Raw genomic sequence first — 26,390 nt, forward strand, 5'->3', positions numbered from 1 at the left:
CTTCACTCATCTTATCAGTTATGGTCTTGACTTTGTGATCTTGACAATTCATGTGAAACATCTCTAACAAGACGAAATCATTGAAATGAAAAAGAAAATATAGAAGGGGAGAGAAAAATGTGGGCTGGATAAGATAAAGGCATTATCCGGATAGGCCCAAACCGATACAGCGGACCCACCTCCTTGCTATCTTCTACATTTCTATGTTCTATGATTCGCTACACACAACCATATAGTCACCTTGCTCTAGCAAATTAGAAATGATCAAAATTGCCTCTTATTGGTTCAGCTCTAGCTGTAGAAACAACTCCCACTAGACCGCGTTGCAGAGGATACAACCTCCCCGTGAACTTTCTTGTGTATAAATACTTGGATTCTGGTCCGGTACTGTACAAACTCGTCTCCTTTATTTCTGTTCACGAAGACCAAGATCAAAACCAGAGAGTCATGAAGATTACAGCGCTTGTTCATTTGGTTTCTGTAATCTACGTGGTTTCTGTGTTGCTGGGTATGCATGAAGCTGTACACGGGAGGCTTCTATCAGCGAAGGATAAACCCAGCCCCAAAAATGCTGCTGCTACTGCTCGTTGGCTTGTCTCTCAGAACTCCTGGGGTGTCTTGAAGTAATTTTACTCTCTATCTCTATCTCTGTGCTTCTATCTTATTGTTACAGTAATAATTGATCAGGGCACCTCAGCTTTCTTAGAGTAACTGGTTTTTTCTGAGGCTGCTGATTGAGGAGGAGGAATTAATTTATTGAAATTTTTATTGGCTATTTGATTAGTTAGAGATTCCATTTTGTATGGTAATGAAATCGGGTGTTTAGGTACATAGATTTTTTTTTGATTGACTTAGTTGGAACAAGATGGTTGCTATAAATCAGGTTGAAGAAATAAAGACAGGAACTTTACTGTTGTTGAAATTTTTCAGGATGTCATCCTATCAGTAAGATCTGAAAAGATTATTCATTTTGGCTGAAAAAAAGAAGAAGTGTGATATGGAAAGTGAAACTGTCTGCTGCTTTCCAAGCTTGTAAAGATTTTGACTTGTGTTTGCTTATGTATTATCTTTGTGTTTGGAAGCATGGATTTGAAATTTGAATCTTACTTCTGGTTTCTGTGTTTGCAGTACCATCTCAGGTGAATTGGGAGGAGCACCCTTTGGGTAAGATTTTATCTTTTATAATTTTGTGACTATTGTCTATGTTATCCTAGTCCTCATCGATGATGTGTATGTGTTTCAGCTTGGCTCTTTTAGATAATATTACTAGTTTTGGTGTCTTTTTTGTCACACATTAAGTTCAAGTATAGCTCATAACTGAATAGTATTAGAACTGGATTGAGCCCGAACCCTTCTTTCTTTGCGCTCCTTGAAAGAAAATATTGTCCAAAAAATTCAGATCACCATTGACAAATGACAAGACAGTGTCTGTGTGTGTTACACATATCGTTCTCTGATTAACAGCTTCATTCCTATGCCTTGCTGGACAATTGTTTTCTATTTGCCTCAGAATCTTGTATCACTTGTTTATTTGTTACTGCAACTCCTATGATGTTTCTGCATCAAATTGATCATCAAATACAATGCAGGAATGTGGTTTCATTTAGCGATGGGGAACCTGGAAAAGGCAGCGGTATCCCATACTTCTACTTGACAACTCTTGATCCGACTGCAAGAAATGCAGGGAAAGACCAAAGGGCTTCATTGACAATTAGTGAGCATCCTATTGGAACCTGTGGCAAAGTTGACCCTGAGAATCCCACCTGTGCAAAGATTACACTTACAGGAAAGGTGTGTAGCAACTTTGAGTTGATTCATTACATGCTAAAATAACAGATATGTAAAAAGAGGTATTACGCTAAGTTTACTGACCCAGAGTTTCTGATTTTAGTTGAGGTATGCCAATGGAAGTCCCAAAGAAAAAGAAATTGCTAAAAAGGCCTTGTTCTCAAAGCATCCAGAGATGAAATGTAAGTACACACAATATGGGGTAGAAACACAATATTACATCTTTTGTGTCTATAACCACCTTCTCACCATTTCATTTGTTGCTCATGAACTATATTGATCTTTATTATTGTTGGATGATTAACAGACTGGCCCAAGGGTCACAACTTCCAGTTCTTCAAATTAGACATCGAGAATATCTTTTTGATTGATTGGTTTGGGGGTCCAAAACCTCTCACAGTGGACCAATACCTTCAAGCCAAATTGTAAGTGTCAAGAGGACAAAATAGAGAAGATAATATACAGTAGAACCAAAAACATGAATGTAATCTGATGAATAAATGAAGAAATAATACGGTTTAGTGTCTCAACTTTAAAGTGTTTATCTTTAATTTCCTTTTCTTATCCTACTTCCTGAAATTGATTTTGGTCCTCTACAGGACAGAACATGCCTTCAACCTGTGATTGATCATCCGGCTGTGGTTCAGCTTGAATTCGAATTGTTATGAGTTGGATCATTTGGATTGTGTACAGTGAACCTGTGTAAATGAAAAGAAACAAATGTATATAATCATGTATTTCTATGAATTGTCACAGAAATCTGCTATCCTATAATTTGATAAAATAACAGGAGGGAACATTATTTGTACAAGGGAGTTCAATTTTCTGTGTTGTAAGCTGAAAAAAAGTGATACAGTGGAAATTGGCAAGCTCTTCATTTGTGTTTGATTCATATATTCCACCTTATAGAGATTTTCTCATGTAAGGACATCCTTATTTATTCTTATGATGCGGATTTTCACTTTAGTCTTTAGGTACTAATGTGTAGATCATCTATACAAATTTTCAGTCAATTTGATAATCATTAAAACACTCAAACTCGATTAAACCAATAGACAAACTGAATTCTGTTAAACTTGAGCCGTTCATGTTTAAAACAGGAAAATACAATTTTGAGGGCCTTAACAATTATTAAATTAGAAATCTGCACCATATGAATAAATAAAGACATCCTTAGTAGACACAAGACAAAGTGAATATTCAAGAACAAACATCCTATGTGGAATCAGAATTCCTTATTCGACTAGCATTACACCAAGACACACACAAAGTGAATATTCTAGAACAACATTCTATTATCATAAATATTTTTCACAAATTTATGTTCAAATCAACGACATTCTACTATCAGAAGAGACCCAAGCCCCAACATAACGTCTGTGTCACTCATGTTCGAATCATAGACATTCTATTATTACTAGAGCCCCAACATGACCCAATATAACGTTCGTGTCACGTCCGCGCCACGCTGTATGTTTCCGCTAGACCAACCCAACTAGAATTCATTGAAGTTGATTATGAGCTTCATTTCATTTTATTTTGTTAGAAATTCTTGCGTGCATGACGTGTATTTACACGACGCAATTTTAACCGTTTATAACAATTCATATGTTTGACCACCATATTTCTATATTATTTCATCTAATTCTGACCATCCATGTATGTATGTGAACTCATGTGTGACAATTCCACCCAGAAGGTTCCTTATTTTATACATATATATATATATATATATATATATATATATATATGATGATATATGAAGATATCACGAGCGAGTCACGTGAGTAAGGATAGAGATAGATAGTCGTTACTGGATTCGTTAACCATATCACCCGCCTGAACTTGAAGTCTTCACTCTTCACAATCACCAACGATGCACCTCTTCATCTTCGTCTTCAAATTCTAAGCTCCCCCTAAAAATGTTGCACCCCCTAACTCACCTTCCCTCCTCTCTCCCGCCAAAAACCCTAACCGACCTCCACTCCTTCTCCCCCTTCTTCTCCTTCCCCAAACCCCCCAAACCCTCCCAATTCACCATCCGGAGCTCCGCCGCCGACTCCAAAACCCTCGCCGCCAATTCCGCCATCCAACGAATCGCGGAGAAGCTCCGCAGCCTCGGGTTCACCGAAGACAACAATAAACCCGACTCCAAACCCGGCCCAAGCTCCGCCGGCGAAATCTTCGTCCCTCTGCCGGAGACTCTCCCCAAGTACCGCGTCGGCCACACTATCGACCCGAGCTGGAGCACGCCGGAGAAGCCGGTCCCGGCGCCGGGGACCGGGAGGGCGATTTCGAGGTTTCATGAGATGAGGAGGGAGCTGAAGAGGCTGGAGGAGGTGGAGGAGATGGAGAGGAAGAAGGAGGGGAAGAAGAAGGAGGAGAAGGTGCCAACGTTGGCGGAGATGAGCTTGTCTACGGCGGAGCTGAGGCGGTTGAGGACGGTTGGGATTGAGCTGAAGAAGAAGGTGAGAGTTGGGAAGGCTGGGATTACTGAGGGGATTGTGAATGGGATTCATGAGAATTGGCGGCGGTCGGAGGTTGTGAAGCTTGTTTGTGAGGATTTGTGTAGGTTGAACATGAAGAGGACTCATGACTTGTTGGAGGTAAGAATCCGTTTTCGCTATTTGAGTTGTACATGACTTTTCGATATGGGGATTGTTTGTTTGCAATGTGTTTTTACTTGTTGCAGATTTGAATTATATCGGAAATGTGATATAGTGTGATTGTTTATATAACGGAGTTAGTTAATTTTAGTTTTTGTTGGTGACATTATCAGAGGAAAACTGGAGGGTTGGTTGTTTGGAGGTCAGGAGCGAAGATAATTTTGTATAGGGGGGTGAACTATAAGTATCCTTACTTTTTAAAGGGTAAAAAGCGTGAAGATTCGACAAGTGATGATTCTGGTGATGCGGTAGTTAATGCTGGAGGAACCGATGAAGCAAACTCTGTGACAGGACCAAGTCCAACTGATGAAAAAACTCAGCCAGCCTTAATACAAGGGGTTGGTTTGGCAAATAGGTTTCGGTTTCAGCTTCCAGGCGAGGCAGAACTTGCTGAAGAAGCTGACCGCATGTTAGAGGGACTTGGTCCGCGGTTTAATGATTGGTGGGGATATGAACCTCTACCGGTTGATGGGGACCTTCTACCAGCTGTTGTACCTGGATACAGGAAGCCTTTCCGACTTCTTCCGTATGGCTTGCAACCTAAGCTAACAGATGATGAAATGACCACAATAAGGAGACTTGCCCGACCCTTGCCAACTCATTTTGCATTAGGTTAGTTTGGATTATGATGTCGCTACTCTTACTCTCTTCAGCCAACATTTGTGTTTACTAGCTTTTCTCCCTATACAGGAAGAAACAGAAAGCTTCAAGGGTTGGCTACGTCCATTGTCAAACTCTGGGAAAAATGTGAGATTGCCAAAGTAGCTGTTAAAAGAGGGGTTCAGAACACTAATTGCGAGCTGATGGCTGAAGAGTTGAAGGTGTGAATATTTCTTCAATGTATCTATATTCTATTTATTGGAACCAGAACGCATTATGGCTGTTGCTTAACTTAGAACATGTTCTTTGGCAGAGGCTGACTGGAGGAACTCTGATTGCTCGGGACAAGGAATTTATTGTTTTATACAGGGGAAAGGATTTTCTGCCTCCTGCAGTTTCCTCTGCCATAGAAGAGCGGAGGAAGGCTGTAATGTATGCAGATAATCGGAGTAGGAAGTTGAGGATTTCTGCCACAACGGCACAGGATCATGAATCCAGGACTGAACTGGAAACCAAAGATGATCTGACCGGTGGTCTTCCATCTGAAAAAAGAAAGCTAAAATCTACTGAGGCAGCTGCCAGTAGGGCCAGCATTAAATTGTCCATGGTATGACTTTCTGTGATGCTACATTTACAACACTTTTGGTTCAGCTTTTTTGTCTTACAAATGGCACATATGCAATGAACAGGCTTTAGAAAAGAGGGAAAAAGCAGAGAAACTTCTAGCGGAGCTGGAGAAAGCAGAGAGTCCCCAGCAACCTGAAATAGATAAAGAAGGTATAACTGAAGAGGAAAGATATATGCTAAGGAAGGTTGGCTTGAAAATGAAGCCTTTCCTACTAATGGGTGAGTTATACTATCTTTTTTCTTGGACTCAGCAGCTGTTCTATCATTGATTCCTATTATAGGACTGAATCATAGGCCATATTAAAAATCCATCAAACTATGCGGCTCCTTCAGCATGATTGCCAAGAAAGATTAATAAAGTCTCTTAAAATGTTCAGGTCGACGAGGAGTATTTGATGGGACAATTGAAAACATGCATCTCCATTGGAAATATAGGGAGCTCGTGAAGATTATTTGTAATGAGAAAAGCATTGAATCTGCTCACCAAGTAGCACAAACTTTAGAGTCCGAAAGTGGTGGGATTCTTGTGGCAGTGGAGAGAGTAAGTAAGGGTTACGCAATCATCGTGTACCGTGGAAAAAATTATATCCGGCCTGCTAATTTGAGACCTCAAACACTTCTGACTAAACGAGAAGCACTGAAGCGTTCTATTGAGGCACAGCGTCGTGAGGTAGAATTTGCGTTTTATCTATTTGTCATTATCAATCTGCATCCACTAACTTAAAATGTTTAAGGAAAAAAGAAAGATAGAAAGAATCATATGATGCAAGTCCATTCATAGAGGCCGGATTAATGGCCAAGTTGTCTAATCCTATCAATTCTAATTCCCCCCTCTAGATTGATTTTGGCTGAAACACTGCCTTTTGATCTTAGAATGACCTGAAATGAAAGATAACGGATATAGTTGCATTGTCATGTAAAATCTATAGGACAAGGATCTTGGAACAATCTTGACTGTTTTTGATGTTGAAAGCTATTTCATAGTCTTTTGTATTGTTCTTACTTTTATCATGTCTACTTCAACATCTGATTCTGTTTTCTTTTTTCCTGCTGTGAAATGCAGTCCTTGAAACTTCATGTTTTAAAGCTTAACAAGAACATAGATGAATTGGAGGAATTGGTGGTGAGCTTTCCTATTATTCTATAATTCAATATTTTTACTCTATCCTTTTTGCTTTTTTGCACATCAAAGAGACAATTATACATTATTTTCCTGAACCAGGTTAAAGGCAAGGACTCAAACAATATGCATCCAGTTAATGAATCAAAGGAATTGGTGAGCTATCTGATGACTATATACTTTGATGTGCATCAGATATTTAGCTGGATTATAGTTAACAGTTTTTTTGCGCCACATAAATCAGGTCAGGGAGGAGGTAAATAATGTTGAATCAGAAGAATGTATGCATGAAGAGAATCTCAAGGTAAAGACTACAAAGTATGATAATGTCTCAGACATCTGTATAATATTTGTAACTTATAGTTTTGTTCTTCAAAAGTGATATCTGATAATCTGATATAGTGCATAAATGTTTTTCAAGGCTAGAGGCAAACAAGAATCTCATGTGACCAACATGAATTTAAATGATGGAATGGTTGCTGTTGTGAAAGGCCACTTAGCCACACAACAGGGTGAGGGGTATGGTCTCTCTTCAAGTTGTGATGGAGAGGAGACTGATGAAGTGGAATCAAGGTCTTCGAATGGATCAGTTACGATTGAATCCCAGGAAAATTTGTTCAATAATGTAAAAGGAGAAGTTGGAATATTGAACAAGGCTAGAGACAAACAAGAACTTGATGGTATAGATGCGGATGCGGATTTATTTGATGGAATGAGTCCTGTCATAAATGGCCAGTTAGCCACACAGCAAGGTAAGGAGATTACTTTCTCTTTGGCCTACGATGAGGATGGGCCTGGTAAAGTTGAATCAGTATCTTCAGATGAATCTGTTACAAGTAAAACCCAAGTGGATTTGTTCGAAGATATAAAAGAAGAAGCTGGAGTGTTTATCAATGCTAGAGATAACCAAGATTCGCAGGTGACTCAGATGGATTTAAATGTTGGAACGGGTGCTGTAGTTAACAGCCAATTAGCCACTCAACAGGATAAGGAGATTTTCTCTTTTATCTGTGATGAGAATGAGAGTGGTAAAGTCGATCCAGGATCTTCGGTTACAATTGATTCCAATGCAACTTTCTTCAAGGATAGAAATAGAGAAGTTGAAGGTTATGTTTGCCGTGAAGATGTTATGGTAATATAAAGATGTCGTATGCTAGTTGATATTAGTTTATCTTCTTTTCTTTGGCAACCTCTTATGTTGTCTGGTTTTGTGGTGATTCCAGTCAAAAGGTCCAAGCAGTTCTGCTATTCTTGACAATCAGCATCGTGTTTTTGATTATGAGCTGGAATCATCAGGTAGATCTGGTAATACTAAATCAAAATCTCCAGTTCCAACAATGGTAAGAAAGACATTAAATGAGATGCCCTCGAGAGCTGTGCATTTGTCCAACAGTGAGAGGCTTCTACTGCGAAAGCAAGCCCTGAAGATGAAAAAACGCCCTGTGCTTGCCGTTGGTAATTTGTTTTCCATTTTGAGTTTTCTTATTTCCCTCTTATTGTTAAACTATTCTTGCTAAAACAGTTGTTATTTGATAGGAAATGTACTGCACTGATTTCTAGTTTGTACCTGAACCTTACTTTCGCACCATGGATTTTCTTTTTCATGCTTATTTTGAAAATGCTAACTATCCCTGACATTATATTGGTTCATGATTACATGTCCTAGTATATAGATTGCCAAAATCCTAATCTATATGCAACCTCATTATTTCTGAAGTGTGCTGTTGTTATCACTTCTTAGGTAGGAACAATATTGTAACTGGTGTTGCGAAAGCAATCAAAGCGCACTTCGAGAGGTATCCTCTTGCCATAGTAAATGTCAAAGGCAGAGCAAAAGGAACTTCAGTAAGGGAAATTGTTTTTAAGCTGGAGGTGCGCACAAAAATTCCTCTCTTTTTCTCCCCTAGTTTAGGCTATTCTGTGCTTCCATTTAAACTTGTCTGAATCTCTCTTGTTTAGGCTATTCTGTGCTTCCATTGTAACTTGTATGAATTTATTGTTTCTCTTCCACAGCAAGCAACAGGTGCGGTTTTAGTCTCCCAGGAGCCAAGCAAAGTTATTCTTTACAGGGGTTGGGGTGCAGGAGATAGTCCTGGAAATAATGATAAGAAGAACACAATTGGGAAAAAGGTTGCTCCTGTGTCTCCTGAACTCTTGGCAGCAATAAGACTCGAGTGTGGTTTACAGAACCACGAAAAGGAAGATGCAACTGCTTAGGTTGGATCCTAAGCTTGTACCAGAAGTTACCAACTGCAGAGACCATGCACATACAATACCTAGTTAGCAAGAATTCACATTCATTCACATCATCAACTTGAGCCTGAACATATCCGGAAACTCATCTACCCCTTTTGGCATCTCCAATCCAGGAATCTATGAGATCATATCTTCGGAAGATTCAACAAGCATCGGTATGACTTGTATGCTAAATAGATTGTACCCTATCTGTATATAGAATGCTGTCTTGACATATTCAGTGGCTGATCTGCTACATTGGAAATCAGAGAGCTTTGTTTTGGGGTCAAAATGAGGGTAATTCACTATGCACCCTTCTGTATGTTAATCTTGAACATTTTTGTAAACATACCTAGAGACTGAAATAGAAGCACCTGTTCTCTCATCCTAGAGTAAGGTTAGCCAAAAACTCCTGGTAAGGTCGGTCAGGTGCATCAGACAATGAGATAGTTGTGTAGACCCATCGACTACGACATAATATTGGCCCATACTCGCTGCAGGCATGCCTTTCATTCTTGTTGTCGATTCTAGGACCATGTCCCCAACCCCACTTTCTTCTTCCTTCAACAGTTGAACTCCTTTTTTGTCTTTTTACTTCCGTATTCTTTGAATCTTTTCTAGGTGGAGGATTGTGTAATTTTTGTTATTCTATGCCTTCTTCCTGTTGATAGTTGAGACGATACGAAGAGTTAATTAGCGTAATGATAATTCTCTCTATGTTTAAAGTTGTATCGGGCTAAAAAGGAGGTATAATCTTGTCTGGAAGACATGTGAATATGAACTGCGACTAGTTGTTTTCTATCATTAGTCCTGTGTACGTCCATCTTTTTCTACTAATGTGTGATGAACTACATCCGTAATTTAGTTGCATACAACCGTAGCAATGAAAGAAAATGGTGAAAATTACATGGCTTCAGGCCTTGGTTTCTTTTGATATTGATAAGACTCTGAAGTGTTTCAATTATACAGATAATATGATGACCTGAAAAAACTGAAGCAGCTGAAACCTGAAGCAGCTGGCAACCCCTGGCATAACAAATGGGCATCAGCTAAACTTAATGCAAGATAAGTTCTCACATAGAAGTTACGCAGTACAATACACACAACATTGTTATTAGTAAAAGTGTTGGTAACATATTCAACCGTAAGGTGAAGGTGTTGATTATAACTAAATTACGTATTGAAATAAATATAACCGTCTTCTTTTTTGTTATAAATAAACTACTATATCATCGCTTTGCCTTCTTGTCATTGTACTGGCTCNCCCTTTTTTTTTTTTTTTTTTTGAATATCAACGACCGTATCATCAAAGACTCACCAGGTCCAGAAACTAATCCGCGTCGAGAAATACTTCCTCATTTAGTTTTACTTATTTTCCGTCGAAGAAAAACTTTTGACATAGGACATTGATTCTAATCAATTAATTAATCATACTTGCAAGTTTAAGATTGATCAACCAAAACATGCATCTCAACTAAATCAAACTGAAACTGCTGCTAGTGTAATTTTCAAAGAGAAATATAACAGATTATGAGCTTAGTCGAAGCTGGCGCATGATAACATGGACTTGGCGCATGATAACATTGACTATGACGCCGGAGCAAGAAGCTAGTCAAATATGTAACTGTACTGTGTATGACATTGGAGAAAAAAACACACTAATTTTCTCAATGGTAGAAGACGAAGTTTAACTTGCCCAAAATCGCAATATTGTTTCACACGCGCTTGGAGTTCAGATGAGACTGGTTAAGCCACACACTTTCTCTCTCTCTATCATATGTCAGATAGAGAGAGAGAAGAGAGAAAGAGAGAGGAGTCTTGGGCTTCATAAATGAAAATCATCATCACACACACTTTTTCTCTCTCTATCATATGTCAGATAGAGAGAGAGAAGAGAGAAAGAGAGAGGAAGAGAGAGGTAGGCACAAAAAACCTAGAAATTTAGCTGCCTTTCTTTCAACGCCAGAGGCCAAACGCAATCATGCTGTCTTCTCCTTACCTTCTTTATCGCCATCATTGCTCCCACTCCATCTTCTTCTGCTCCAACCCCTCCTCAACCACCCCACAAAGTCCAGACCATCATCATTATCACCAACAAAGGAGAAAGAAGAAGAAGAAGAAGAAGAAAGCTTTTCAAGGAAAACCAGAAAGATCTACCCTAGCTGTTCTCAGCTTTCTCTTTGGTTGCCAGTGATGAACAAGTGAAAAGTGTGTTTCTGATCCGACTATTTCAAAGATTTTTTCAAGTCTTTGCTTTTGGGGAATCAAGCATCATGGTCCGACTCTACTTCGATTTGCTTGTGTATGTTCCATCAAAGCTGCATCAGATCGTTTCTCTAGTTCTTGTATCGATCGGTTTGTAGTTCTCTCTCTTGTTTATGTGATCCTTGTAGTTGGGATCTTGTTGGATAAGGGTTTCTGTCATTAGGTTACTTAAGAACAATTAAGTTACTAGCTAGCTAGCTATTTGGTTACGAAGAAGGTCTTATGCTCTATCTCTCTGATCTGTGTATGGATTCCTCTTGTTAATCATCAGATTTGGCGTCTCTTCAACTCAACGTTAGCTTGAAGATGATTGAATTTGTGTGGTTCGAATTTCCTGGTGAAATGATAATAAGATATATATTACTGTTGAAATCCAATAATTCTAGATATGTATATATGTGAATGCGTGGTTTGGTACTCTGGTTAGTATGAACTGTATGATTAGTTTCTACTTCAACTTCCTGATGCAGAAAACTTGATTAGCTAGTGTATGATTGAACCAAAGTATCGTACTCGGTTATGTTAATTAAGTCATGAGTTCCTTGAAAACTTTTCTTTCTAGCTAGATCCACTCCATAATCCATAGTAGGGTTTTCATTTAGAGATGTGTGAATTGATATATGTGATTTCTTATATTGATTAATGGAGATTCAGGTATTGAGTACTGAGTACTGTCGTACTGACCTGAGTATTTTTTGAAGATTCTGTTAGCTTCAACAGGATGAGAAGAAACAAGAACATAAAACAAATGTTTGGTACTCATAATTATCTATGTTCTACTTTAAATATCTTTATAAACTTGATTACTTTATAAAGCACGCACCATATATATATAAACAGTTATTCATGTAGATACTTCTTCGTCTTCCTCTTCCATACTGTATTTATTTCCCAACAGCAAACACATGTGTAAGTTGGATTCTTGAGTGTTCTTCGTCTGGGAATTTACCAGATGATATATACTTGATAGCGTTCCATCTCTACCTAGGGTAGCCTCATTTGTACGTTGCGGACTCAACTATCCATTTTTGGAGTCAAAACGAAGGTAATACAAAAGGCTATGATCTCCGATCGGTTCTTTTTGGCTATCTGGCGGGTTTGGACTCTGGATAATGGTTAAACTTAATCCAAAAGCAACCAACCTCATGCATGCATTATATCTGAGTTCTTAGGGCCAAGTACTTCAAATGAATGAAAACAACGAGTTGGTATTTGGTATAACGTAGATAGCCAGAGCTGAACTTGAAGCTTAATTTAACTTGAGCTGAGGGAGTCTGGTATTATTCGTTTATAGTTTCAAACTTGAAATTTCAAGATGTGTATTTTCTTTCACATGCAGGATCATGATGAAGAGGAAGAAGAAGAATAATCATGATGATAATGCGCGCTATATGGTGCAGAAGCTGCTGCTGCTTTCGGCAGCAATGGCATTACGGAACGATCGTGATAAAAGTGGTGACAACTGACAAGTCCCACATCGCTTAATGAATAGTAATCATGATAAACATAGCAATACACGTGCTGTGTCTCCAGAGATCTTAATTAAGGACATGGATAATTCAAAAGGAATAAGAAAAACGATGATCCATACTCGAAGCAAACCCTAATACGTTCTCGTATACATAATCGCTTCAGTCAAATGTGTCTTACTACCTGTCCTTTCCATTCCCCAGTGCTTTCTCTATGTTGCTTTCTCAAAGACAAAATTCACGGTTCAGACTCATACGGATGCACATGATTTTTAGATGTTTGGTGACAAAAATCAAAATCAAAAGATATTGAAGATGATACAATGTAAAGAATATATGTACGTACTATCTTGTACGTGTAAAACGTATCTATATGAATTGGAATTTTAGCTTTGGAAATGAAAATGTAATGGTGGATAGTCTACACACTAGTATCACGTGTGTGTGGTTTTGATATGCGCCCATATGTCTCAAAGAACCGCACTTACCTATGTTAACTATTGCCTCTAAATATTTCGAGATGTTTAAGAAATTTGGGGTTTAAGTTTTATGTCTCACTTTGTATTTTATGGTTTTGTTAATAGTCAAGACATGAGGGCTGCCGTTTAACCCCTATGCATATGAGTACTTGACAAGACATCGAGTTTTGAACTTTGAAATGAAAATATAAGGTGATAATACTTTCTTGTTTTTTTTTTAGGAATGATAATACCATTTTGGAGAAAGATGGAAGTCATGACTTGAATGAGTGAGTGTCAACAAAAAAGATTAAACGTACTGTTTAGCAACAAAATAAAAAAGCGCTAGAAGGAGGGGTCGAACCTCCGACCTTGTGGTTAACAGCCACACGCTCTAACCAACTGAGCTATTCCAGCTTCTTGCTGATGTAATTTGATTATTACTATTTAACCCAGGATGTGGTTGGGTTGTGAGTTGTGACCGTGGTTCCACTTAACCGCAATTCATTGGGCGCAGACCGAGTGGTTGGCGTCTTCCCTAAACCGATATTCACAACGAGTGGCACCAAACCATTCCTCCTCCTCTCTGCCTTTTTCAAATCCCATCAATTTCAGATAAACAATCCCCCCTTACTTTTCCTAAATCCAAACCCCAAAAACTATATAAACAAAACCCCCTTTATAATTACCCACAAATCAAAAACCAAAATTAATTTAAACTCCACAGCACTCATCTCTCTCTCACTCCCACAAGCTCACCCTCAAAGCTCGCCGCCGGCCATGACTCTCCAGCTCCAAGCTCCGTCGTTCGCCGCCACCATTTCGTCTCTTGCTTCCCCTCTCAACCGCTCCACCCGCCGCTTCGTAATTCGAGCTCAAGGTTCGGAATTTAATTGTGTTTTATCAATTCCCGATTTATTGGAGTTTCTGATTTGTGTCTGAAATCATATGTGTGTGTTTATATGTATGAATGTGGATGAAGAAGTGAAAAAAGTGAAAACCTTGAGACTCTATTTGAAGCATTTTCCAGCTTGGATTAGGATAATGTTTTCGATTTAATTTGCCAAAAAAGATTGTGGCTTTTTGATTTTAATGTTGGAGTTACATGTATTGATGTGGCAGTTGAGCCAACAGAGAAGTCTGTTGAGATTATGAGGAAGTTTTCGGAGCAGTATGCTCGGAAGTCCGGGACATACTTCTGTGTTGATAAGGGAGTCACTTCTGTTGTTATCAAGGTAATGTGTTGTCCATAAGCATAGTTCTTTAGTTCTAATTTTGCTAGATGATGTATTAGCTTGGTTTGGCATTTGATTGTTGGTAAGAGAAACTCATTTTGGATTTGTCAACAGGGATTGGCAGACCACAAAGATTCATTGGGTGCTCCACTTTGCCCTTGTCGGTAAACATCTGTTCGTTCGTATTGTTTTTGAATTGGTTGTTTAGTTTTATCATGTACTTTTAACTCCTATGAGGTGTTAGTGATCAAACTAGCATGTTCATGGTTTCCAAGTCTCAAATACGCTGGTGTTGCAGGCATTACGATGACAAACCGGCAGAGGCTGGCCAAGGCTTTTGGAACTGCCCCTGTGTTCCCATGAGGGAAAGGTGAGTTTGACCTTTTCTTTTACGTTCTCTATGTTCAGTAAGTTGTAGATTCGAATTCCTGGTTGAAATTTAGCTGAAAACCTGGGAGATACTGGTGTATTGTGATATGTTATTCTCCTTATGAGCACGAGTTTGGTAGTCAGCCATTGAAATCAAAAGATACAAATCGGCAATAGCCTTGTTCTAAATTCGTTTAAGCGTAGATGCTTGGGTTGCAACTACGTGTCCTAGTAATGGGAAGATGTGTTCTTTATACCCATTCTATCAAATAGTTACAAGGGTCGTACCATAATTAGCTAATGTTCTGCTATCATAGGCTGTTTGCTGGTCCTATTATAATGTTCTGCAAAAGGGTTGTAGAAAATCCTACATGTTGATCAACAAATTCTATTCCATATCTGCTTCTTCCTTCAGAATCCCTTAAACCAATAATGTCAGTCTTTCCTTCATTCTCATCCGAAACCTCTCTATCAAACACACTTCGTCTCTCCACCCACAATACACACTTGCAACTTACAATCATTTTCAGATTGAAGTTATTTGATGTCAAGGTTTGATATAAGCTGTAGATATTGTTCTAATGCAGGCATCTAGGTCGAGAATAACCAAACAAACTAATCACAATAGTTAGTTGCAATAAAAATCCCAATAAATAACGAAAGTTTACCACAACGTTGTTGCTCCTTTTGACTCTGATGTCTATACTAGTCCTGTTTTTATATGCCAGCTTATATACGCATTTCCTCTTCTTGCTAAAATTGTAAGACTGTCTTGGCAGGAAGGAGTGCCACTGCATGCTCTTTCTCACCCCTGAAAATGATTTTGCTGGAAAAGAACAGGTATTTAGACACGTTTCATTTAGCTCATCAATTGTGATGTCTATATCAAACGCTTTTTTGTTCATGATGTTCTCTTGCAAACTGTTTGCACATTCATGGCATATTACTTCACATCTTTTTCCACATATATCTAATTATTTGTCTCTGCAACTCTTGTGCAATGCAGACAATCACCTTAGAAGAGATCAGAGAATCCACGGCAAACATGTAATAAGCATCAATGTGTATTGAGAATTATGTATAAACTACCACTACTGTATTTGTTACAAGGAAAAGAGTAAAGAGTTCATGTTTTGAACGTCTCAAACCAGACTATTTCTGATCCTTCTTTTTTGTTCTTCATTTTTATCTGCATGCATTTTCATTTGCTTCTCTCATTGTAATTTGAAGCACATGTAAGGCAAAGCCAAATCATGCCATCTGTACCCAATAGAAACAGCCAATTGTTTAGAGCACCACCCAGTTTGGTGCAAAGCCTTCATTGGCTGTGGTGGTTCTTTACTTTGAGTGCAGGCTTTCAAGATCTTGGTGATTGCTTTAGAAATAAGAAGCGACTAACAACTCGAATTCCTTCTTCCAGTAGTAAAATTCATACTCTCCTAAACCCTAATAGGAATCCCCTGGCGAGAAGGAAACTCCTCAACTCTTTAAATATACCTTTAGCCCCCTACAAGCCTTTGATTCCTTTGGTCAATATGTCTCTCCAAAAGTACCGGCGTTCCAAAAAACATGATCTTAATCCGGGGAGCAAGTTGTGAAACAAGTCCCTGATGAGATTATGGAATTGATTCTGCAGAGGCTAAACATATTCGAGTACCTAGCGTTTCGCCAAGTATGCCATCCTTGGCGTGCCCTAAGCAAGCGTTGCCCTCCTGCTCCTCACCTTCCATGGCTTCTGTTTAATTCTCATCCCTACTACATCCAAGACCAATGCTTTGTAAGCTGTCTCAGCGATCCCAGGATTCACACTCTAGACTCCCCAATGTTGTTTCTTGAGTCGAGATGTCTCGGACCAGATGAAGGATGGTTGATCATGGCTGCTCTCGTTCGTAGACTTTCCCCTGTCGTCAACTACTTACTGAATCCAATAACAGGTTCCCGAGTCGAGCTCCCACCTAGTCCACCATTTCAGGCCTCCATAGCAACAGTGTCGACTTCATAAAGAAGGCAGTGGCCTCTTTCGAACAAACAAGTCTAGAACACTGTGTTGTGGCTTGCCTTCGTGCCACTGATGATCATTTGGCTTTCTGTAGACCCTTTGATGAATCATGGACCCTGATTGAAGCCAGAGAGGGGAACAAGATTCGCAGATTTACAGACGTAGAAATAATTGATGGGAAACTATATGCTGTAACGTACAGCAAGACCTTAATGGTGTTTACCTATACGGCTGAAATGTTGTTTGAGCTTCCCCTTATGTCGCTTCCATTCCATCTAGCAAAAGATGTTGCATCAAAGGACCTCTTTATCGTTTATAGAGAACGCATTTGCAGCAATGTAAGCTTTCATGTGATGAAGTTACAGTGCAACAAGTGTGATGATCCTCACTGTGTACTGGTTTACGATCTCGGTGACCGGACACTATTCCTAAGCGATCTTGACACCAAGATTATTTCTTCTTCAAGCAGCAACCTTAGTGGTTCCGTCGATAACAGACTCAGAAACTGTATCTATTATTCTTTCGGATACGGGAGAAAATTTGGTGCATTTTCCTTGTTTTCCTTGACAAATAAGAGCATCAAACTCTTGACTCTCCCAGGTTATGTCTCCCCGTTTGCAGAACAGAGATTCTCCAAAGAAAGTTTTGTTTGGTTCAAACCAAATCCTTGGTAATTATATGAAATCATTGTATTTCGGATCGTGGTATAGGATATTGTTTTCAGTCCTCAGCAATCAGATTGAAGCAGTCAAGCAGAGCGGGAATATCTGTGCAAGAAATATGTCTAAGATGATTGAAAGTGCTAACAACACCCCCTCGCAGCTTATCCAAATAGAACACTGGTTTAAAATTGTTTCTTATATATATTATTTGCCAACAACAATGTGTCATGGTATAGACCGTGTCTCAAAATATCGGTTGTGAACTTGTGATCATTTCATATTATATAATAACAAGATAAGATTTGCAAACATGGTGATACACAATCAAACACATTTGTGTATGCATCTTAGACTATTGTTTATCGAGGACTTTCATTCGGAGTTACCATGCCTCAAGTGCATCTATAGAAGTAGAAATTGGTAGCTGCATGATATCCACCCATTTCCGGCCGTTTCCGGTAATATCAGCGTGTTGCTTGTACCCGGTGCTTTTTGGGTTAAACATTTATTATCGGAAACAGCCGGAAACGTGGCGGAAACGTAGTCGTAAATAAATCGGAAACATGGAGCAAGACTGACTTTTGATCTCAAAAGAAAGAAAAAAAAAGAAGAAAAAAGGGAAAGAAAAAGAACTTGGGCTTTAGAAGTGAGGGACGGTTGTGGCCCAAAAGATATATGAGCTGACCCGGGGCGCCAATTTCTGGAGGTCAAGGCGGACTCACACAAACATCACAACGACACAACCCCTTTCCTTTCCTGCTAAGAGAGAGAGAGAGAGAGAGAGCTAAGATCAGATACATTAGCCAATGCCCACCAAATTTGATTCCTTTCTCTAAAATCACTGCTGTTAGATTCTAGGGTTTCTACTTCCCTTTCCCTCTTCTCCAATCAGATCTCCAGAACCCAACTTTCCGCATTTGGCTCGCGGCTATGTCGAAGCCCAGGGTCACCATCACCCTCGGCCGCTCTGGTCAGGTAAGTCAATTAGAGCTTTTTATTCGATCAAAGGAAGTTTTGTTTTGTTTTGTTTGCATAGTCGTTGTGGTCGATTTTGTATATTTCAATTATTTTTTTTGTGTTTCCGATTATAATTGAGCTTGAATTTGTTGTAATTTAACTACTTTTTTGTGTGATACGAGGCTGAGGTAGTTGATATGGTTGTGGTCGGATTGTTGAGGTTGGATTTTGTTAGGTTGGATTGTGGCTGTGTTTTGTGTGTGGCGGAAAGTTTATTTGGTTACTTATTGTGGAAAGTTTTTTTTTAGGTTGTGGAGAGGGGAGGAACATCAGGCTCTGCACAAATGCGTGGCGAAAGAGGTATGGTTTCGGGAGGGAAACGATCGATGGGAGACAGGCTTGGGAGTAATGCTCATGGCAAGCGGTACTTTGTTCCGTCTCTCTTGAGTTCTACATGGCACTTATCTGCTTAAGTTTGATCAGGCAGTTTTGTGATGCTTTAGGTTGAGAGTAGTTGTGGTTTTGCTCTAGTTTGGTTCCTATGGTTTTAATGGCATGCTCACCACTCTAGTATAGTTTAATCCACCATCACCGCCACTGTCGATCTTGAAGCGTTTTCGTTTTCAATATGGAAAAATTGTTAATTTTAGCGTTACCCAAAAAGGATTGGATTCGGGAGTAGGGTAGTGGGTTTTGTTTCCTTAATCAGGTGCATAATATAAAAAAGGTAAAAGCAATCTGTGTCGTCTTTTCTTTTCTTTGAACATGTTTTAGAAGCTAAGGAGAGAAATGTGTTTCTCCAATTTGTAAAATTCATTGTTTGTCTGCAAAGGCGGCAGCATGTTTATTTGATGATGGGCTGCTGTTTGCATTGTTATGTTATTTGTGTCTGTAGTGATGTGTTGAATCTCAATTTCCAGGCAACGAGGAGATGGAATAAAATGGAGAGGGGGTGACAATACATTACATGGTAAACCATCTTTTCTGAATTCTGATACTACCAACTTTATGTATGATTTATTATTTTTTTATATGGTTTCCTTGTATTGACTCTTGCTCATTAAAACAAGTGAAGATTCACGAATCAGTCGAAATGACCTCAGATTGACACTGTTGCGCAAAAGATCATTAAAGCAAAATGGGGGAGGTATTGCAGAACACAAGCAGATGGTCCAGCGCCCAAAGCTGTCAAAACCTGCTCATTCTGCAGTGAGCTATCAGATGTCACAGCATGAGTCAGAAACAAATGAGAATAGCTTCCTGAGAAAAATTCCTCCCAGGGAAAGTGCAGCTGATTTGTACCATGTAAATTCACAGAGGAACTTCAACTCTTCTCAAAGTAGAGAAGGATTCCGAGCTAGATCCCCTGATAGCTTTCAGAACACTTCTTATGGGCCTTCATCACAAAGAAACTTTGGTGAGCTGCAGTCAGCATCATCATTCAGGCCAGTTGACGCTCCTAGAGCTGGCCAGTTCCTCAGAAATGGTATGGTTGGTTCGTCTCAGCCAACAGACTTTATTTTCAGAACGAAGTCTAACCCTCAAACTGCCAAGCCAGTTGGACAGCTTGTGCCAACAAATTACAGCATGCAAAAAGTCTCTTATATGGTACTACTTTCTGGCTGTTGCTCCACTTTAGCTTCCTTTCAAATATCACTTCGATCACTTTAGTAAGTTGTATAATATCGCTCTCTCTGCATTGTACAGGGGGAAGAACCTCTAAGTGTTGCTAGTTTATTGCATAGACTTGGTTTGGGAAAATATGCTATTATTTTCCAGGCTGAAGAAGTAAGTAACCTAATCTTAAGCTTATTTTTCATTCCATAGACAGATTTTTGGAGGTGTGCCTTTCTTTCACTGGCCTTTTGATTTTTGAGACAGCAGAAAGAATTTCATGTCTTAGAATGTAAAGTTCTGATGATTTCAAGAAGCAAAATCTTAAATTTTAATAATCAATTCTTTTCTCTTTTCGTTTTGGGGTTTTGGCCTTAATGCTTTGATTGTCTGATTCGCAGGTAGACATGAGTGCTTTGAAGCAGATGGGCGATAAGGACCTCAAGGAGCTGGGTATACCAATGGTAAATATTTTAATGCACCAATTCGTTATATATGTTCTGATTTATATCTTTATCCTAACTTATCTGTATCATCAAGCATGTGATTTGAAACTTGTGTTATGTTCTGCTAGCTCATTTGTGTAGTGCCATTTTTCTTGTACTTCCCATTGGTAGTTCATCGAACTGTTCTCACACTTAAGGTTGTTTGATTTGCAGGGGCCAAGGAAAAAGATTCTCCTTGCAGTTCTGGCCCGTGGTAAACGACCACCGCCACCGTAATTTTTACTTTGAATGCTGCACTGTGTAAACAGCATATCTCTTGTTTGTACCTCTCACATGTTGTATCAGAAATATTTGAGTTTAGGGGTGAGGTTTGAGTAGGGGCGTTCAGTTGATTCATTTCCTTCCAGGTCTTGTTGGTTTGAACATGATTAGTATACCATTTTGTTTTACATATAGAAGCAGGACATGAGCAAACGTTTGTATTTAAATGTAATGTTGAACATGCTAATCGGTCATTTTGTATATTGACACGAGTTTATAGTAGTTTGTGTGTTTGCACATACTTGATTCATGGAAATTTGAGACTTTAGCATACTGAAGAATTTCAATTAGCATAACACAAATGCATAATTTGATTGTTTACAAGCAGTATTATACTTTGAATGAAAAGAACAAAAACTCAAAACGCTCCAACTGATGGAGTACTGGGAGGAGACTTGGAACCCCTCTCACTCTTTCCACAATCTTTCCCATTCCTTGAAGCAAAAGCAGCCAAGAACTTCCCATTCCAGGCTCCTTCATTCACCGCCACGGCCACCGCCGCCCTTGCTTGCTTGTTGCATTCATGGTCTGCCGGAAACCGATGCTTGAGGCAGACCTTGAGATGGCAAGTCTTGCAAGTACTACAATTCGAAAAGGTCAGAATCTGCTTGCACCTCGTAACAGGACATCTAGGCTTCTTCTTCTTTCTCGGGTCACAATTCCCGGACTTGCTGTGCCTCTCCAGCAACACCTTCTGGCTCTCCTCGCCGTCGTGGCCAGTGGTCTCTATGGAGGTGGAGCATACCTCGCAAACAATCACTTTCCGGCTGTTGTGATCGGATTTGGGACAATCATGTGACTTGTACGAGCGGTGATCGAGGCAGAACACGTCATGGCAGCCGGCGCATTTGAAAGGCAGGAAATCGAGTTGGTGGCAATCAGGGTGCTGGCAATGACTTCCTAAATCTGGAAAAGCTTCTGTTCCTCCTGACATGTTTGGTTTTCTTGTTCAACAACAATGAGATTTCAATTTTGGGGCAAAACTTAACGAGGGTTGGGGGGTTGGTGATATATTTATAGAGGGTTTGGGTGGTTCTGGGGTTGGCTTGGAGGAAAAGCCAAACCCAAACCCAGGTTGATTGGGAAGGAAGGAAGATTCTAGTTTTCACACGTTTCTTTTCTTTCCTGGAAAGGGATTGGATTATTGTTTTGTTTTTGTTTACCGCGCTTTATAATGAGACGTGTTTTTTTTATGGCGTCATCACAAACGCACACGCCCAACTGAAAAACCCAAATCTTATCATGATAAAATTAGAAACAAGGGACAACAAATTTGTGGCGAAACAAAAACAAACATGCATTTGAGGAAACCATGTGATCTTGATGAATAAGAAACTCGAGACAAAACATGTTTATTTCGTTGGAGTAGAGGGTTTTGATCACAGTTTTATAGGCCAAGGAGTTGTTCTATAGATCATTTCCGGTAGTGAATTTACGTCGCTAGGTGACTAACAAGAATAAGAAAGTGAAATAGATTTTCGGAAGGGGCATTTGGCAGACCAGAATCAATAGAATCTGTAATCAAAGAGTTGGAACACCAGAATGGCAAGCTAAAGTAAGGACCGCCCCCCATCCCGTAAGGGGATGAAGCACGTCAACAATAATTGGGGTTTATCATACAGTTGGTGAGATGGTGACCTAGCCATGGATGGGGATCACAAGGGCCATGCACTATTATCAGCAAACAAAAAGCTCATAGCAATTTGTAAAGGTAGAATACACTTTCATAAAGTTTTAACAGTGAGATATATAACAAAGATGATCAAACAACCAAAATTCTTGATGTCTAATACTCTAACATAGTGCAAACAATTAAATTGCTTTCATTGGGTGTTAGCTAGTGGAAGATTAGAGCAAATCAAAAGACAAAGATACAATAGTCCATGCTTAATTATTGGGTGCTGCTAGCTTGTGGCATGGCATTCACACTCATATGCAATGTCAATTTCATTCGGCCTTTATCAGATCATACAAGAAAAGTTTATTAACCTTGGACCCTCTCGAGCCTTCTGAAAATATTGAAAAAATCCCACCCGTGAAAAATGCAGGTAATATTTGGTGAATGCAACCAAAGCATAATTAATCATTTGGGTTATTTTACACCTAATTTGGAGATCAATTAGGCCAAGGTTGTTGCCATGGATTCTCCCTGCCTTTCTTTCTTTGAAAGCAAAAGAAAAAAGAATTAGAAAGAGATACCAAATGATCAGATAGAATATCAGATATTAGATTTTATTTTTCTCTACTCGTTTCACAGAAAAACCAATAATGGCTCTCTTCCTCCTACAAAATGAGAAGCTGTGTTCATCTGTAAAAATGAACTCGGACTTATAAACTAGTCCAGAAAAGCTTCAAATTAAGGAGGAAAAGAAGGAACAGAATCCAGTTTAATTATGTCAAGAATGGACCCGTTGGCATGGGTATAGAGAAAAGGAATCAAATTACTTTGGTAAAAGAAAGGGGGATATTGTCCAGCCTAGAACACTGATATAAAGTAAAGCAAAAATATGAATGGCTTCAGAAACTTAACAATTAAGTATGGACAATCATGATGAGAGTTGTGCTGTTCTAGTTGGAGATCTCTCTAAAGCATGCAAATTAGTCAGACATACAAATATTCCCATACAAATAAATACAATTTTGAAGAAAAGGGAGAGAGCACCTTTCTCTTTCTCTAAACTTTGAGAATGGTGGGATCAATCAAGCAGCTTGTCTGCAGAAGAGGCTAAAAGAGAAGCTTAATCCGTGAGTTTAGTCACGGATTAAAACACTGAAAAAGTTTACCAACACATAATTTATAGCATAAAAGTTGAGAATAATTGAGATCGATTTAGCGATTTTAGCCTCAGCAACAAAGGTAAAAGGTGCTTCATCTTTCGGGCTTTTTATGTAATGAAGTTGATGGCTTGGAAACTGGAATAGTATGAACAAACTTGTTATATATGCTTGGTATTGGTAACAGATCATAGAACAAAACCTAATTCTGATAAATCATTCCAAGAATAAACCTCAAGGATATTCTTCCTTCCAGTTCTACATACTCTTTTATAAAATCAAATACAATTTACATGAAAGAAAGTGCTTTGACTCCTAGCTACTAGTTTCAGGTCATTGGGGCTAACAGAGACACAACCAATGCATTACTTCAAACCCAAGTAAATTAGTAACACCAAGATTTCTTTTTCCATGGCAGGAAACAGTAAAGATTCAAACTTTTTGTTTTGGTAAATGGTAAAGATTCAATCTTGTGTCGACCCAAGTTAACAAAACACAGAAAGATAATCGTAAAAAGCAGAGAAAGCGCTTTTGGATTCATATGCTTGGTGTCACATACTCACATTCATATAAAACAGTGTCCAAATATAGTAGACTAGTCCCACACTCCTACACTTCAATCAATAGAGCACTCCTGAGTTCCTGACATGGTAAGCACATTTCACTTTCAGACAGCAAAAACCAAAGATGAACGGGGAGAATTACTTCCGTAAATACCTGAAGCTCTGGCCTTGTTATTATTATAGAGCACAGGAACCTGGAATCCCATTCACATCAAAACTATTATCCCTAAACTTTCAAACACTCTCCTTCTCCCGAGTGATCTTAGCAACCCAAGAATTTCAGCTTATCCAAACCACTTCAATGGGGCTTGATCATGAACCTCACTTCTTTCATTTCATACTGAACCAATAAACCAATCATTTCCTATATGGAGTTCAAAGAGGGTCTGTTGAGATTAGTTGTCCAGAAATCCAAAGAAACCAATACCATTTACGTCGCCGGAGATAGATTAAATGAGATTACAACCACTGCCCGGAGTCCAAGCCGGAGATGGAAGCTCTTCCACAGATCCTCATCAGCAATCCCATCAAAACCTATTTCAAAGCCACAAATCCCAACAGAGTTCATTTGCCCCATTTCCGGGTCGCTAATGTCCGACCCGGTTATAGTCTCCTCGGGTCACACCTTCGAACGCGTCTGCGTCCAACTCTGCAAAGCCCTCGACTTCACTCCTCATCTCGTGGACTCTCCCCCACCTGATTTCACCTCCATCATCCCAAACCTCGCCTTGAAATCCACCATCATCAACTGGTGTCGAAATTACTCTATTGCCCCTCCGACGCCGCCCGATCCCGTCTCCGCCGAGAAGCTAGTCCGCGCATCCTGCGATCGCCGGAAAGTGTCAGTTTCCGATAACGAGTCGCTGATCCGAGGCGTGGAGGAGACGCCGAAGGTGAACTTCAACCACGCCGCGACGGAGGTGACTCGCCGGAAAACTCACTTCCACTCCAGCTCCGACGAGTCTGTCAGCGCTGCCGCGTTGACCCCGCCGCTTCCGTTCTCGACTCAGCCGAGCTGCTACTCGTCGCGGTCGTCTTCCTCTTCGGAAATCGAAACCCTAACGAATCCGAACGAGGAAGAAGACGGAATCTTGGCCGGACTGAGAAGCACGCACGTGTCGGAGATCGAGGCGGCGCTGACGTCACTGAGGAGGATCACACGGACGAGAGAAGACGCGCGGGCCCACCTCTGCAGCCCACGGCTCCTCTCCGCCTTGAAAACCATCGTTGTTTCCAGGTACATTAATATTCAGGTGAACTCAGTAGCGGCGCTGGTCAACCTTTCTCTCGAAAAGTCAAACAAGATCAAGATCGTACGCTCAGGAATTCTCCCGCCTTTAATTGATGTGCTGAAGGGGGGATCGGCTGAGGCGCAGGAGCACGCTTCCGGGGTGGTCTTCAGCTTGGCGCTGGATGACGACTGCAAGACGGCTATAGGTGTACTAGGGGCTCTCCCGCCTTTGCTTAACTTGCTCAACTCGGAGAGCGAGCGGACTCGGCACGACTCGGCGCTTGGTTTGTATCATTTGACATTGGTGCAGAGCAACCGGTCCAAGTTGGTTAAGCTCGGGGCGGTTCCGGTTCTTTTGAGGATGGTGAAGTCGGGTCATATGGTGGGTCGGGTTTTGCTCATATTGGGGAATTTGAGTTGGTGTGGGGATGGGCGGGCGGCGATGTTGGATTCGGGTGGGGTGGAGTGTTTGGTAGGGGTGTTGAGGGGGAATGAGATGGATTCCCGGTCGAGTCAGGAAAGTTGTGTGGCTGCATTGTATGGGTTGAGTCATGGGGGTTTGAGGTTTAAGGGGTTGGCGAAGGCGGCTGGGGCGGTGGAGGTGTTGAGGGAGGTGGAGAAGAGTGGGAGTGAGAGGGGGAGGGAGAAGGCGAGGAGGATGTTGGAGATGATGAGAGGGAGGGAGAAGGAGGAAGAGGAGGAGGTGGATTGGGAGGAGTTGCTTGATTCCGGGTTGGGAAGTCGAACTAGGTTTCAGCTCGGTTGTGGTGGATTGAGTGGATCTTGTGTCAACTCGTCGGAGTTTTGAGTACATAATTTGAGGTTTTTTTGAGGTAAACTTTTCAACATTGTTTGTTTTTGATAGTTTTGCAAGCTCTCTTGTTGTAATTATTGAAGCTCTACACAAGTTATTTTGTGATTTTGTGACTTTTACCATTGATTTCTTCCGCTCAAAATCTAGTAAAACTAATAGGTTTTGGGAAGCTATAT

At 40.0% G+C, this 26,390-nt stretch overlaps 5 protein-coding genes and 1 non-coding gene across 6 annotated transcripts; 5 read left to right on the top strand and 1 right to left on the bottom strand.

Moving 5' to 3' along the window:
- The first annotated feature begins 397 nt into the window (after nt 1-397).
- Nucleotides 398-2,679, top strand: LOC101292787 (protein CREG1-like). The gene is made up of 6 exons (XM_004296516.1): nt 398-623; nt 1,129-1,164; nt 1,590-1,791; nt 1,892-1,970; nt 2,096-2,213; nt 2,388-2,679. The coding sequence occupies exons 1-6, from the start codon at nt 448-450 to the stop codon at nt 2,410-2,412; spliced, it is 636 nt and encodes a 211-aa protein (XP_004296564.1). The 5' UTR covers nt 398-447; the 3' UTR covers nt 2,413-2,679.
- Nucleotides 2,680-3,710: 1,031 nt separating this feature from the next.
- LOC101297928 lies at nt 3,711-9,469 on the top strand. Its single transcript, XM_004297912.1, has 13 exons — nt 3,711-4,394; nt 4,568-5,066; nt 5,145-5,275; nt 5,368-5,661; nt 5,744-5,900; nt 6,059-6,351; nt 6,745-6,804; nt 6,904-6,957; nt 7,046-7,105; nt 7,223-7,933; nt 8,025-8,256; nt 8,543-8,673; nt 8,815-9,469. The coding sequence occupies exons 1-13, from the start codon at nt 3,711-3,713 to the stop codon at nt 9,016-9,018; spliced, it is 3,510 nt and encodes a 1,169-aa protein (XP_004297960.1). The 3' UTR covers nt 9,019-9,469.
- A 4,102-nt stretch (nt 9,470-13,571) lies between these two features.
- Nucleotides 13,572-13,645, bottom strand: TRNAN-GUU. Its single transcript has one exon. It is a non-coding gene; the product is annotated as a tRNA-Asn (tRNA).
- Nucleotides 13,646-13,743: 98 nt separating this feature from the next.
- Nucleotides 13,744-15,996, top strand: LOC101292498 (ferredoxin-thioredoxin reductase catalytic chain, chloroplastic-like). Its single transcript, XM_004296515.1, has 6 exons — nt 13,744-14,108; nt 14,351-14,463; nt 14,578-14,627; nt 14,762-14,833; nt 15,612-15,672; nt 15,839-15,996. Exons 1-6 carry the CDS (start codon nt 14,009-14,011, stop codon nt 15,881-15,883), a joined length of 441 nt encoding a protein of 146 aa, XP_004296563.1. The 5' UTR covers nt 13,744-14,008; the 3' UTR covers nt 15,884-15,996.
- A 2,242-nt stretch (nt 15,997-18,238) lies between these two features.
- On the top strand, nt 18,239-21,084 carry LOC101292204. The gene is made up of 7 exons (XM_004296514.1): nt 18,239-18,468; nt 18,759-18,874; nt 19,371-19,420; nt 19,526-20,058; nt 20,158-20,238; nt 20,466-20,528; nt 20,724-21,084. Exons 1-7 carry the CDS (start codon nt 18,424-18,426, stop codon nt 20,784-20,786), a joined length of 951 nt encoding a protein of 316 aa, XP_004296562.1. The 5' UTR covers nt 18,239-18,423; the 3' UTR covers nt 20,787-21,084.
- A 3,152-nt stretch (nt 21,085-24,236) lies between these two features.
- On the top strand, nt 24,237-26,208 carry LOC101293085 (U-box domain-containing protein 40-like). Its single transcript, XM_004296517.1, has one exon. The coding sequence runs from the start codon at nt 24,538-24,540 to the stop codon at nt 26,206-26,208; it is 1,671 nt and encodes a 556-aa protein (XP_004296565.1). The 5' UTR covers nt 24,237-24,537.
- Nucleotides 26,209-26,390: the final 182 nt, after the last annotated feature.

This window comes from Fragaria vesca, linkage group LG4, assembly GCF_000184155.1.
Source record: "Fragaria vesca subsp. vesca linkage group LG4, FraVesHawaii_1.0, whole genome shotgun sequence".
In the NCBI taxonomy this organism is placed as follows: Eukaryota; Viridiplantae; Streptophyta; class Magnoliopsida; order Rosales; family Rosaceae; genus Fragaria; species Fragaria vesca.

What these genes read in the sequence shown, in the direction of transcription:
- LOC101292787 (XM_004296516.1), top strand. Translation starts at nt 448, where the DNA reads ATGAAGATTACAGCGCTTGTTCATTTGGTTTCTGTAATCTACGTGGTT. An exon ending in AGATTACACTTACAGGAAAG is followed by an intron (nt 1,792 to 1,891) that starts GTGTGTAGCAAC and finishes TTCTGATTTTAG; the next exon opens with TTGAGGTATGCCAATGGAAG. An exon ending in CAATACCTTCAAGCCAAATT is followed by an intron (nt 2,214 to 2,387) that starts GTAAGTGTCAAG and finishes GGTCCTCTACAG; the next exon opens with GACAGAACATGCCTTCAACC.
- LOC101297928 (XM_004297912.1), top strand. Translation starts at nt 3,711, where the DNA reads ATGTTGCACCCCCTAACTCACCTTCCCTCCTCTCTCCCGCCAAAAACC. An exon ending in GCCAACTCATTTTGCATTAG is followed by an intron (nt 5,067 to 5,144) that starts GTTAGTTTGGAT and finishes CTCCCTATACAG; the next exon opens with GAAGAAACAGAAAGCTTCAA. An exon ending in ACGCCCTGTGCTTGCCGTTG is followed by an intron (nt 8,257 to 8,542) that starts GTAATTTGTTTT and finishes ATCACTTCTTAG; the next exon opens with GTAGGAACAATATTGTAACT.
- LOC101292498 (XM_004296515.1), top strand. Translation starts at nt 14,009, where the DNA reads ATGACTCTCCAGCTCCAAGCTCCGTCGTTCGCCGCCACCATTTCGTCT. An exon ending in CTTCGTAATTCGAGCTCAAG is followed by an intron (nt 14,109 to 14,350) that starts GTTCGGAATTTA and finishes TTGATGTGGCAG; the next exon opens with TTGAGCCAACAGAGAAGTCT. An exon ending in ATTTTGCTGGAAAAGAACAG is followed by an intron (nt 15,673 to 15,838) that starts GTATTTAGACAC and finishes TGTGCAATGCAG; the next exon opens with ACAATCACCTTAGAAGAGAT.
- LOC101292204 (XM_004296514.1), top strand. Translation starts at nt 18,424, where the DNA reads ATGTCGAAGCCCAGGGTCACCATCACCCTCGGCCGCTCTGGTCAG. An exon ending in CCCTCGGCCGCTCTGGTCAG is followed by an intron (nt 18,469 to 18,758) that starts GTAAGTCAATTA and finishes GTTTTTTTTTAG; the next exon opens with GTTGTGGAGAGGGGAGGAAC. An exon ending in AGGAGCTGGGTATACCAATG is followed by an intron (nt 20,529 to 20,723) that starts GTAAATATTTTA and finishes TTTGATTTGCAG; the next exon opens with GGGCCAAGGAAAAAGATTCT.
- LOC101293085 (XM_004296517.1), top strand. Translation starts at nt 24,538, where the DNA reads ATGGAGTTCAAAGAGGGTCTGTTGAGATTAGTTGTCCAGAAATCCAAA.